This window comes from Dermochelys coriacea, chromosome 17 (assembly GCF_009764565.3).
Source record: "Dermochelys coriacea isolate rDerCor1 chromosome 17, rDerCor1.pri.v4, whole genome shotgun sequence".
NCBI lineage: Eukaryota > Metazoa > Chordata > Testudines > Dermochelyidae > Dermochelys > Dermochelys coriacea.
Genome location: NC_050084.1, coordinates 6,001,606 through 6,013,782, shown reverse-complemented (window position 1 = coordinate 6,013,782; position 12,177 = coordinate 6,001,606). Strand labels below are relative to the sequence as shown.

Below are 12,177 nucleotides of genomic sequence, written 5' to 3'. Positions count from 1 at the left end.
GCAAGAGCGGGGATGGGGAATTCAGCCTCCTAGGTTCTATTCGGTGGTCTGCTAGTGATTTGCTATCTATAAATACTATAGGTTTCCTATCTGTAAAACAGAGATGAGGATACTTGTCTACCTCCATAGGGATGTATTAGGCTTAACTGAGTTTTGTTAAAGGCCTGCCTGTGTCAGTGAATATGAAATCTGCACTGTGTGTCAAGATATAGACTCCTCCTACAGAAGGAGATTGCCCCAACCATATGTGAGATGCCTCCCCACCTTTGGTCTGTTTAAATCTTTTCATCATCGGAGTAGGAGGCAATTTTTATTTTGCATTTGAAGGCCGGAATCCTATGCAGTTACCGAGCTAGGGCGAAGAATCACACTGGAAACATGGCTGCGTGTGTCAAAGCAAAACAGAGCCTCAGCTGAACGCTAATATGGATCCCAGCTACAAACTTGTGACTGTAAATGTGAAAGGAGCAGTAGCCCAAACACGGTTAACCAGAAAGGCACTGAAGAGCTTGTTTAATAGCTACTCTTAATATTTTACGTCAATAACGCCTTTCCTCCTGAAGGAGCCCTCTGTGCTTCATATACTTACAATATAACTGACATGCAGCCACTTCTGGGGCGGAAGGCTGGTAGCTAACGGCTGTACAGCACACAACATAGTGATGTGGCTGGAAGTAAATTCACCAGGACAAACTGTTAGGAAAAGAGCCAAGGGATCTTTATGGCCAGATTTTCAAAAGAACTTGGCCTGTAGCAGTTACATGGAGAACTATCGCAGCTGGGGAGAGCTGAACTCTTAAAAATCTGACTTTCTCCCCCCATGCCAGTGACAGGCGCTTCTTTAATGTCGCCTCTGAAATGTTATGACAGAGTAAAACAAATGGAACTCTATATGCCTTCCTAAAAGAATAAAGGGCTATCTGGCACTGCCTGGATTTTAACCTGAGGCCCCCCAGAACCTAGGTAGTGCAGACCTGCTGCACAGCAGCGTAAGGACTAGGAGCCAGCAACTCCTGTGATCTAATCTCTGCTCTGCCATGGACTCAGTGTGGGGCCTTGAGCAAATCACCATCTCACAGTGCTAACTAAAAATATACATTCTTCATTAGAAACCAACCTTTCTGGCATAGATAATGAAACCCCCCAGAACCACAGGAATTGCACATCAATGGTCTGTTTTCCAGATTTCAGCCAATTGCCAACCTCCTTGGCTTAAGAAATATTCAGCTAGCCCAAGGTGCACTTATTAATAATGGTGGCGTCTCTGAAAGAGAATTGATTTCACAGTTGAATATGAAGTTGAAATGAGCATAATATGGGTAAAATCCCCAGCTCCACTCTGCATGCACACAGATCTAGGCCGTAGAGCTTTCCTGGTATATTTACCCCACTTTTGGGGAAATCCTTGTTTTGTTGAAGTCAGTGGCAATACTTCCATCCACTTCAGTGGGGCCAGGATTTCACCCTACATGCCAAAGGTTTTGCACTGAAGTGGGGGGAAATTTCAACCCCAAAGCATTAATATTTGAGCTCCCATGTATCTCTACCTAACAGTAGTCTCAAATTACTTTGAAGAAAAAGAATAACAGGAATGCAATGGAAAATATTATTTCTGCTGCCAAAAGGAGCTTGTTTAAAAATGTGTTGTGACTGAAGCAGAACCAAGTCAGGCTCCATGTTACAGCATCAAAGAAATTAAATTAAGGCTTATGTGGCTTCATGTTGGTCTGTGGAGGGGGAAGGCAGGCAAGGCCCTAAGTGTCTTGTGGTTCCTCAGATGCCTGTTAGGCTTTCACAGAATCCACTAATGAATCAAAAAAGAGAGCACTGACTCCATCCAAAATGGAGCCAATAATATCATGCTAGGCTCAGTTTACAGTCTGCATAGAGCAGATCCTGACAGCTATTGAAAGTGGCATCCAATGCTGGCTACGTTCACGGACTGACGCATCCCTTCTTTGATTACAAATAGCAGCCAATCCATTATGCTGGGGGAGAGAAGTTCTTTTATAATCTTCATTCTGTTCAAATTTTTAAACCATTATTGAAAGTACAGATGCTATTTAGAGCAACATTTTTGGAAAGAGCCAAATGCTGGATGGTCCAGGTAGTTGCCAGAAACCCCTTAGCCAACCAATAGCAGGCAGGGGAGGGTGGGAGCTGGCTACCTGGATTCTGCCCCATGTCAGAGAGAGAGTACATTGTAGGAATGGCTGGAGTTCAAGGCCATGGTATATGTGTACGCTCCCTTCACACCAGCAATAGCCTTTGCACATTATCACTCCCTCTGCATGGAAATTATTCATATTTTCATTTGCAATCAAATGGATGAGAAGAAGAGGTTGAGTATTGGTCTTGTGTTACCATAACAGCACATTAACTCAGGGCCGCCTGTCTGTTTAGGGCATTTCTTAGACTTGTATAAAGTTGGCATCAAAGAGGGGGTAATGTGGGTTGGGGGTGCATGCACACACCCTTTGCGAAGAGATGCATTATGCCCACTTCCAGAGTCCCTGCATCAGTATTCTGATAATAAATAATCTGGTGGTAATTATATCAGTTTTCAGTGGGTGGGAAGCAGAGGAAGAGCAGACAGTTGTTACTATGTGTTTGGAGGAGCCGAGATGGAAGAGATGAGGCTAGGCAGGCTGAGTCAGAGAAAGCAACCCTTGAGAATAGTTATTTTCAAAAGGTTCGTGCCTTTCATCTGAGCGTGTCGCAAAGATTCCACCACTGTGCCTCATTGTTGCTCTAACGTTCGAGATGTACTTTGGGTTTGACAAACACAGCACTAAACGGTCTCTTCCCCATGGAGCTGACAATGTTAGAAGGCAAAAGCTGAAGGATCGGGCACAAGAACAGTGCGGCTTAAGGGGGGACTTGGAAGGCCACCCCTATGAGCTTCAGGGTGAATAGCAGGAAGAAACAAAGCGTGTACAAAAGCAAGAGAATTGAGAGACTATTAGAGCAGGGGTGGGGAGAGTAAATGAATGTAGAGATTTAGGCAGGTGAAGGGACTGTGGGGAAACTTGATGAGGAGACTGAACTTTATTACAAGAGGGAAAAGGTAGGAGACAGCCGGAGAATCCAAGAACATAGATGATGGGAAGCAGAAAAATTAAAGGAGTGGGGGGAAAAACCCTGATAAGATTCAAGTGTTCTGTGTGGGCGCAGGGAAGAGGAAAGACCAACTAGCAAGTGTGAACTGCAAGCCCTAATGCGAGTGAGGACATCAGTGACGAAAGCTTTATAGCCTTGTAATTCACAGTTGTTTTGTTTAGCATTCAGTCTCTATTTCTTAGATATTTTTATTTCCTTGGTATCATGTTACATGTGATCCACAAGAGAGGAGCTCCTGAGGCCTGGGAGATGAGCGCTGCCTTACTCCTGCTGAAATCACTGGGAGTTGTGCCATTGATGCAGCAGCAGGCCCATTGTTTTATAGGGATGATTTCAGTGTTTTAAAACACACATTTCTTTGACACGTTTGCTGCCACCACATCTTCAGAGCCACTTAAAGTTGGTATTAACCAAAGGTGGTTGAGTATCAATGCTCCAGGGGCTGCTTCAAATCAGTAGGAAAGTTATTAAAAGCTCTTCCCATGCAAAGCGTCCTTCTGTGCATGATCTGCTAGATGTGGGCGTGCGCACACAAAGCAGCTAGCTGGTCTGTTATATAAGGAGTTTTATTGTTCCTTGAGGAAACATTAAGGTACTGGCATGAAAGTTACGGCCAGATGACTTTGGGGCAAACCTCCTCTCGGCTCAGACTATGGGTAAAATTTAAAACCCCCGCCCCGGAGTGGCAGGTCACCTGATTCATGCTTGCAACAGCAGTATAGGTGTTTGGGCTTGAGCTAGATCCAAGGCTCTGAGCCCTTCCCTGCACACTGCATCTCAACATCTACACTAAGGCCAAGGGGTTTTTTTTGTGTTACATTACAATGGTGTAAACCCAGGGAAGGCAATAGCGTTATTCAACAGCTCCAAGGCTGGCTGAGTTTTTTTCATCAAAGCCTTGTTTTCATGACTAGCTTAGGCAAATCCAGGTTATGAGTATTTTTAATTAAGTTGAATACAAGGGGGCAGAAGCATGCCTTTGTGAACTGAAAAGCCTCCATCTACTTGCGCATGGTTATGGTTTTAGCAACCAGAGCAAAAACAGCTTGTGTTAGAATTTCTAGTGCTCCTGCCTGAAAAAGCTAAACGATGTGGATTGTGGTGGTTTTCTAAAAGTCCAAGCAATCACTGTAACTCATAGAAGCGCTGAGCCAAACAACTACCATCAGACACAAGACTCCACAGTGCAGCTGCTTCGGTGTACAAGGTTGGTTTTATCACCTGGAGTTTATCATCATCAAGTGTGAGTTTAAGCCTGAATGGGGCCCTGAGGGGTCACCAAGGAAAAGGCCAGGTGCTGTAAGAATTAGGTTTGGTGACTCTATAGCTATTGAAACACCATTAGAACAAATTACAGGGGAAGACAGAACTGGTGGAACTGCAATCTTTCACTCAGCTGTCTGGCTTAAAGATAGGCTCTAGTGCAACCACAGTCTGATTGATGCAGAAATTACCAAGCGACCGTTTAAGGCCTGTGTGACGGCAGCGTAGATGACCATAATGGTCCCTTCATCTATGGCTGTCTGTGTGCCTTTCCCCAGAGGTGGGCTTGGCCCGGCACTGTGCTGGGGGAGATGCCCTCTTTCTTCAGCAGTAAAACTGAGGGCCTGATCATTTCTGAGCCTTAAAGATTCCATAGCACTATTCGCAAGGATAGAGGGAAAGAGTGAGCACCTTTGGTAGCTCTAGTCACTCTCCATAAACTCTTCCTGATGTAGCTCTTCTTCACTCATCGGTTGGGTAGTGGTGCTGTACACTTGTTAGATAGCAGGGTATGTTGCTGCGTATTTGCATAACATGTTAGATGAAGTGATTTCTGTGTACATATAGTTTATAAAAGAGACATTAAAGTGATTACTAAGGTCTTTAATCGATTTGCTCTGAGTGTTAATGCGAAATTTCCCAGCTCTGAAGCCCTTCCCGCTGTCTCTTCATATTCTCCATAAAAAACATGTTAAGAGAGACTGTAGTTTAGAGGCGATCCTGCAGCACATCACTCTTTCCTATGCCTTTGCTTGTGTGCGGTTTTAATTTCATGTGTGTGTTTGCAGAGGGCGGGGGGGGGGATGAGAGATGTGGCTTGTTTACTTGAGGAGTGGAATATTTTTAAATGAAATTTTACACCAGGCCCCATAACTTCCTCTAGTTTGTGTTTTTTTATTTTTTGCAAATTTCATGAAGTTACAGAAATGGATTTCAGGCTGAGGATCACTGTGGTGGACTCAGTCTCTGGAGAAGGCTAGCCTATTAACAGTAGTAATTCTTTTCAGCCATAACGGAAGGGGCTAGAACAGAGGGGGGCAAACTACGGCCTGTGGGCCACATCCAGCCTGCAGGACCCTTCACTCTGGCTCCCAAGCTCTTGCCAGGGAGCAGGGTCACGACAGGCTTGCAGAGGAGCCAGCTCAACTCCCCGGCACCATGGTGGAGACTAGCCCCTCGCAGTCACAGTTCTCCGAGCACCTGGGCAGCAGCTCCAGCCAGGCGGCACGGCTATAGGGGGAGTTCGGGGGAGGCAGTCAAGGGCCTAGGCCCTGCTGCCAGGGATAGGGGCAGAGCAAGCCAGGGCCCCCCTCCACCTCCAGCATGCTTGGCCTCTGTCCCCAGCAGCCAAACCCAGCCTGACTGCCAGGAAAAGCAGCCAAACGAGCAGGGAAAGGACTGAGCCTCCCTTTCCCCCACCCCACAGGTAATGTGGGGCAGGGAGAGCAGGGAGGGTTGGATAGGGGGTCCCAGGGGGACAGTCAGGGGGGATGGTCAATGAATAAAAACAGTCAGTCCTAACTGAGGTTGGGTGATAACTGTGCCCTTATCTCAAGCCCAAACCGTCTGCCTTCAACCCTGGGGAGGGGGCGGGGGAAAAAAGGCCTTTAGGGAAAGTTCAGCTCCAGAACCAAACTTTGCAGCTCAGGCCTCTCTAACTTTCAACTGATCGAGCCTCTTCTGCCATAGCATCTTTAGGTGACTGAAGCTGTGCAGGAAATAGCCGCTGAACGCCCCTGGATGCTGCTTTTTTACATGCATCTTTTCAGATCTACAAACCTAGTCCCACAACCATACACGTGGTTCTGATACACTATTAACTGACTCCTATTTTGTTTCATTCTTTTAAAGATAACCCAGCTGAAAATTGAAAACAACCCATTTGCCAAGGGATTCCGGGGAAGTGATGACAGTGATTTGCGTGTGGCCCGGCTACAAAGGTGTGGATAAAAAGAGCAATGAGATGACAGCTGTTTAGAATACAGAGTATAGTTCTAACAGCTGCAGCCTGAGAGCTTTGATGCAATGGGTATTTATATATGTATCTATTAAATGCAGTATGTGTTTGCATTTAGTGGGGTTTGTGTGTGTGTTCCAATCCAATAATATATGGTAACAGGGCTTTGGGAAAGCAAATGTGGGCTTATGATTAGGAGCAAGGGGCTCCAGGGTTCTAAACCTAGCTCGGCCACCCCTTGCACAATTCTCAACCTCTCTGTGGCTCAAGCTGTGATACAGTTGTTATAATACTCACCTACCACCACATAGTGGTTGTGAAACTTAGTTAATTCTTTTTTTAATTAAAGTGCCTTGAAATCCTTGGCTGCAAGGTGCTATAGGAACGCTAAAGTAGTAGCATTTTGACTTGCAAGGGCTGACTGCTATCTAACTAGTAAATAACTTTTCTCTCCTGCAGCAAAGAATATCCAGTGATTTCCAAAAGCATCATGAGGCAGAGGTTGGTTTCCACTCATGGCCAGCTTTCAACAAAAACAGATGTCAACCCACTCCATGGGAATCACCAGACCCTTCAGCATTATCAATATGAGAATGGTGCTCACATGCCATTTGCTGCTTCGGATACTCAAGATCTACCACTCAACACCTTCACAGCACAGAGAGATTCAGGGCTCTTTTATCATTGCCTGAAAAGAAGAGGTAACAGACCTTTACAGATCTTCCTCCATATACTTGGCACCTTTTCCTGTCTCTCCAGGGCCAGGAGAGCTCTGCTAGTCTATTGCAAAGCACTAGTGGAACTTCTGATTGGATAGTATTTTGAGCACAATCCTTCAAGGTGCTCTGCACCTGTTGCCTCCATTGCAAGTTATGAATGCTTAGTGTTTTGTCAGCATATTCAGGCCCTGAGAATAATAAGGTGCTAAGGGTGTTAAGGTGCTAAGGGAAGTGATATTTTGGAAGTCTACATTCATGATTAATGTAGGAAATTTAAGTACTAAATTATCGGAGCTCAAACTAGAGCCTACAAGCAAATCCATTTGTACTCTAAATCTGTGCCATTTGTCTATGCACTTTAAATGTGTTCAGTGAAGTGCATCAATTTTATAAGAAAGGAGAATTTAGAAACTACTCTTATGACACACTAGAGGCCCAATTCTACCACCTTTACTCACACTGAGTAGTATGTGTGAATAGTCTCATTGAAACAAACCCAGTACTACTCATGGAATAAAGTTCAGGTCATCTGAAAGGTGACAGGATATTGCCATCAGTTATTTATTATGTATCACGTCTATAGTGCCACAGTGGTTATGGTGCTTTACAAACTCACATTTGCCACCCTGAAGAGCAGGTGAGGGGCCTGATCCAAAGCCCACTGGAATTAGTGCAAGTCTTTCTGCTGATTCCAGAGGGCTGGAGATGAGCTCTAAGTCCTGATCCTGCAAACACTATTGAAAGTAGTGCTTTCTAAAGTACCCAACTTAATGTAGTAAAAAAAAAAATAAAATAAAAAAAAGACAGACAGACAGACTCAGGCCCTAAAATAGAGCAAACAAGCAAAGTAGATCATCATGGCATGTGTCTAAAGGAGTGAGATGATGTTGGTAAATTATACAACAGTTACATACGTCTATTTATATTCTTAATCAGAAAGTTTATTCAACTGAGGCCTGATCCTGAAATGGGCTGAGCTTCTCCAACTGCCATTGAGATTACTGGGAGTTGTACATGCTCGACACTTCAGAATCAAGCCTTTTGTAAGTTTTTTAATGGTGGTCTATTTTGATTACAGGAGCTAGCTGTAGACATTTTCTTTGCCTGCTGAGCCAGCTTTTAAATGTAACCAGCCTTTAAGTACATACTGCTCCCTTCAGACCAGTATCAGATGGGATCATGTCAGATTCTTTGTTTTTAAGTTAATTGGAAGGGCTTTGCAGAGAAAAATCCTTATACTACCATGTCTCATTTACTGCTAATTAATCTCAGCCTTGGTGAAAAGTTAAAGACACAGATAATAAGAACTGCAATGCAAAACTTTAATATCTGCTGGTAGAGTATGCTGCTTCTCCTACAGTAAATAATAGTTCCTAATGATAGAATGCTGGTAAACAACATACACAGCACTCAAAGTCCATTGAAAGGAGACAGCTTCTCCAGCACATAGCAGAAATCCTTACCAGAGCACTCTCCCTTGGTTTTATCTTGAAATATTTCTGCAGCCCTTGACATGAATACCTGGTAAATGTATAGTAATTTTTGTGAGGACAGGAAGAAAGGTTGCGATAAGACATTTTAAAAGACTTCTTGAATTTGTCAGAAGAGTCGTGGTCCTCAGTTATCTGGATGAATGAAAAGTAATCTCTAGCTGTAAAAGTAGTAGCCCAGGTCATTTATTTAAGCTGATAAACGTAGCCAAAAAATGCTTTAAGGCTGATTGGATTAGACTAACATTAATAGTGCAATGCCTTTTTAATATTAAATATTGTTTTTCAAAATGAAGTAGCTTAATTGGATTAGCCTGAATAACACTGCAAGTAACCCAGTAAAATGATTGCAAGATTCACATGCTTTTAAGGAGAATCCATAAGCTTTCCGAGGGCTTGACAATGTAATGTTAAATGCTGTTACATAGGCAGCCTTTCCCTAAATGCTCATTTCTTTGTTCACAGAAAGTGCTCGGCATTTAGACCTGCCCTGCAAACGCTCCTATCTGGAAGCCTCCTCTTCTGTAGGAGAAGATCATTATTTTCGTTCGCCACCTCCATATGACCAGCAAATGTTAAGCCCTTCCTATTGCAGTGAGGTGACACCTAGGGAAGCTTGTATGTACTCAGGTTCTGGTGCTGAAATTGCAGGTGTCTCAACAGTCGATGACTTGCCACCTCCTCCCCCTCCCCCTTTGAGCTGCAATATGTGGACTTCTGTTGCACCTTACACCAGCTACAGTGTTCAGACAATGGAAACTGTGCCTTATCAGCCTTTCCCTGCTCATTTTACTACCACCACCATGATGCCAAGACTCCCCTCTATCACAAGTCAAAGCTCACAACCACCAGGTAATAGTCCCTTCAGTGTCTACAATCAACTGTCACAGTCTCAGGTTCGGGAGCGAGTTCCTCCCTCATCCTTCCCGAGGGAAAGAGTGCACCCATCTGTTTGCGAGAGGAAGCCCCCATCTCCGCACTTAAACACAGCAAATGAATTTCTGTACTCACAAAGCTTTCACTCTCGAGGGAATCTTCATTACCATACCATTCAGGAATGGGGACTGTGGAAAAACTGGACTGATGGATGATTCTAAGGAACAAAACAGCTAGTTTTACTACTCCTGAACAATGTTACTTCAGTGTTAATTCCTGTGGGTAACTTGCACTTCAGTGAAACCTACACACATGTATATTTCCAAAGGTGTGTGTGGCGTTTGTATCTTTACGCACATACAATTCAATGGAAATAACAATTCTGTACAAAGTAACTCTTGGATCAATGGCCTGGATTCACCAATCTTTTCTAAATTAATTCAGTCCTACTGGCCCCTAAGAACCATCCGAATGACTAAAATGTGGTGTGGCTGGTCCTTTTTCTTTGTTTAAAACAGCAGATTTTGGGAGAAATTATTACCCTTTAATTGTTATGGCTCTATGACTTCATGAGCCACAAAAACTAAGACAAAACAGAGCATATAGTCCAACGTCTGTAAGTCAGAGCTCTTTTCATCTAGGATTGTTCTTTTTCTATCCTCAGCAGTGGATAAGCATTATCAGCCTGTTTATAGCCAGGCAAGCAGAATCTCAATGAAGTTACTTGCCCTGAGGCTGCATATGCAAGAAGCCAAGTGGAGAACTAGGAACAGAACCCATGTCATCTGATGCCTGGTTCTGTTTCTCCCAGACACTGAAGCATACTGATTCCTTGCAGTATAGTGGCTTGAGATTTGTCCTGTCTAGTTTTAAATGGCTCTAGAAAGGGGGATACTATTTCACAGTGTAATAGGCCCTAAATTCTCATTTTCTTTGCACTGAACTGAAGGGAGTTGTTTCAAGTATGATGGAGGCAGTGGACCAATTTTTTTTTCCTTTTTTTAATTAAGGGTGTCAGATTTTGCAATGGACAAAAGTATCAGTGGAGGTGTAAAAAGCTGTGACCAATATATTTGTTGCTAATATTTTTACTATGGAATTATTTCCAGATGACAAATGGAAGGATACTGCCTTCAATGATCAAAGGCCTGCAAGAATTCATCCATCCATCCAAACAAAAACCCAGCCATTATGAGAAATGGACACTTAGGGGGGAAATTCTGCATTCTTTATTAAACAAAACTCCCACTAATGGCAATTGAATAGTTTTGTTGGGAAGGAATTGCATCTTCCTCTATGTATATAGAAGAAAAGGAGTACTTGTGGCACCTTAGAGACTAACTCTGAAACCTGTCATTATGCAAGGCACTGAATTAGCCATACGGAGTGGAATCTATCAACTTCATTAACAAATTTAACGAGTTTTTTCATGAAGTTGATAGATTTCCACTCCTTATGGCTAAATTCAGTGCCTTGCATAATGACAGGTTTCAGAGTTAGTCTCTAAGGTGCCACAAGTACTCCTTTTCTTTTTGTGAATACAGACTAACATGGCTGCTACTCTGAAACCTATGTATATAGAGCACATTAAGTCTCCAGTCCGATGCAGGACCACCAGCTGTTACTGTAGAACAAATAGAAGGATACATAGAAATAACAGTAGGAGTTTGGTTCAATTAAAGAGTACAGAATTTGGCCTTTAGCCATCAATAATTTTGTCCTGTTTGCCGAGCAGTCAATGAATAGGTGGAGGATAAAAATATATATATATAAAAAATTGAAGTCACTTCTGCTCTTTGCTGAATCCATTCCAATGAGGAGAGATTGATGAAGATGATGTTTAAGCTAGACAAGCCCAAGGGCACTGAAGTGAAGGTTATTTTTAGCCAGGACATTCATATCCCATTCATGTGTGGACTTTGTAATCAGATTTGGGAAATCACTACAATTTTTGCATGCTGAATAGCTATTTATATATATATATCTATATATATATATATATATATCACAAATGCAGGCCACCTGTCCAATTCAGCTTTGCTTTTTACAAATGAAATACTCAATAAAAATGAATGTTGCAAGGGGTTTTTTTTTTGAAAGACATCTATTTAAGATTTTTTTAATTACACACTTGCTGTAAAAACTAAGAATTCGTTAGACAAAAGACATATATACCACAGATGAAACCACATTAGATACAGGTGGTGTGGAATTTTTAAAATGTTTTGTTACATAGCATGGACATTTAATTTTACATATCAGAACATAAAGCCATTTTATTACTATAAACTGTCTCTGGGTGCATTTCAATAATTGGTATAAAATGTGCTGTGGTAAGTCATTGGACATCTGATCTTTCCCTCTGTCATAATATAAATCTTACTCTTTCCCAGGCTGCATACTTGACCTTTACTAGCTCTCAGCAACTCAGTAATATTTTAAATGGCTATTTCAAGGTTTTTTGTTGTTGTTGTTGTTTTAAATTGAGACACTCAAGCTCTAGAAACAAAGAGTTGACAGTGATAGACCATGCTGCAAAGCACTCATGTTGAGGAGGAGAAGACTCCTTACCCTACATGCAAAATGAAAGCACCAAAATGGTGTATTTTACATGTTTGAAGGGCATTTATAATTAAAAGCAACATCCCAAGACTTAAGGGGGAAAACGGTAACGGAGGTGTCACTGGACATAGGCTGAAGTGCACATTTTCATTTGTCATAGTGACACTGAGTCAACACTAGAAGAGACTGG

The 12,177-nt window shown here is 42.7% G+C and overlaps 1 protein-coding gene across 1 annotated transcript in view; it reads left to right on the top strand.

Moving 5' to 3' along the window:
* The window catches only part of TBX4 (T-box transcription factor 4), a 59,403-nt gene extending 47,689 nt beyond the window's left edge, over positions 1 to 11,714 (top strand). The window contains 5 exon segments of the mRNA XM_043499420.1: positions 6,235 to 6,323; positions 6,800 to 7,041; positions 9,015 to 9,566; positions 9,569 to 9,621; positions 9,623 to 11,714. Of these exon segments, the coding sequence (XP_043355355.1) occupies positions 6,235 to 6,323; positions 6,800 to 7,041; positions 9,015 to 9,566; positions 9,569 to 9,621; positions 9,623 to 9,640 (954 nt within the window). The 3' untranslated portion in view covers positions 9,641 to 11,714.
* Positions 11,715 to 12,177: the final 463 nt, after the last annotated feature.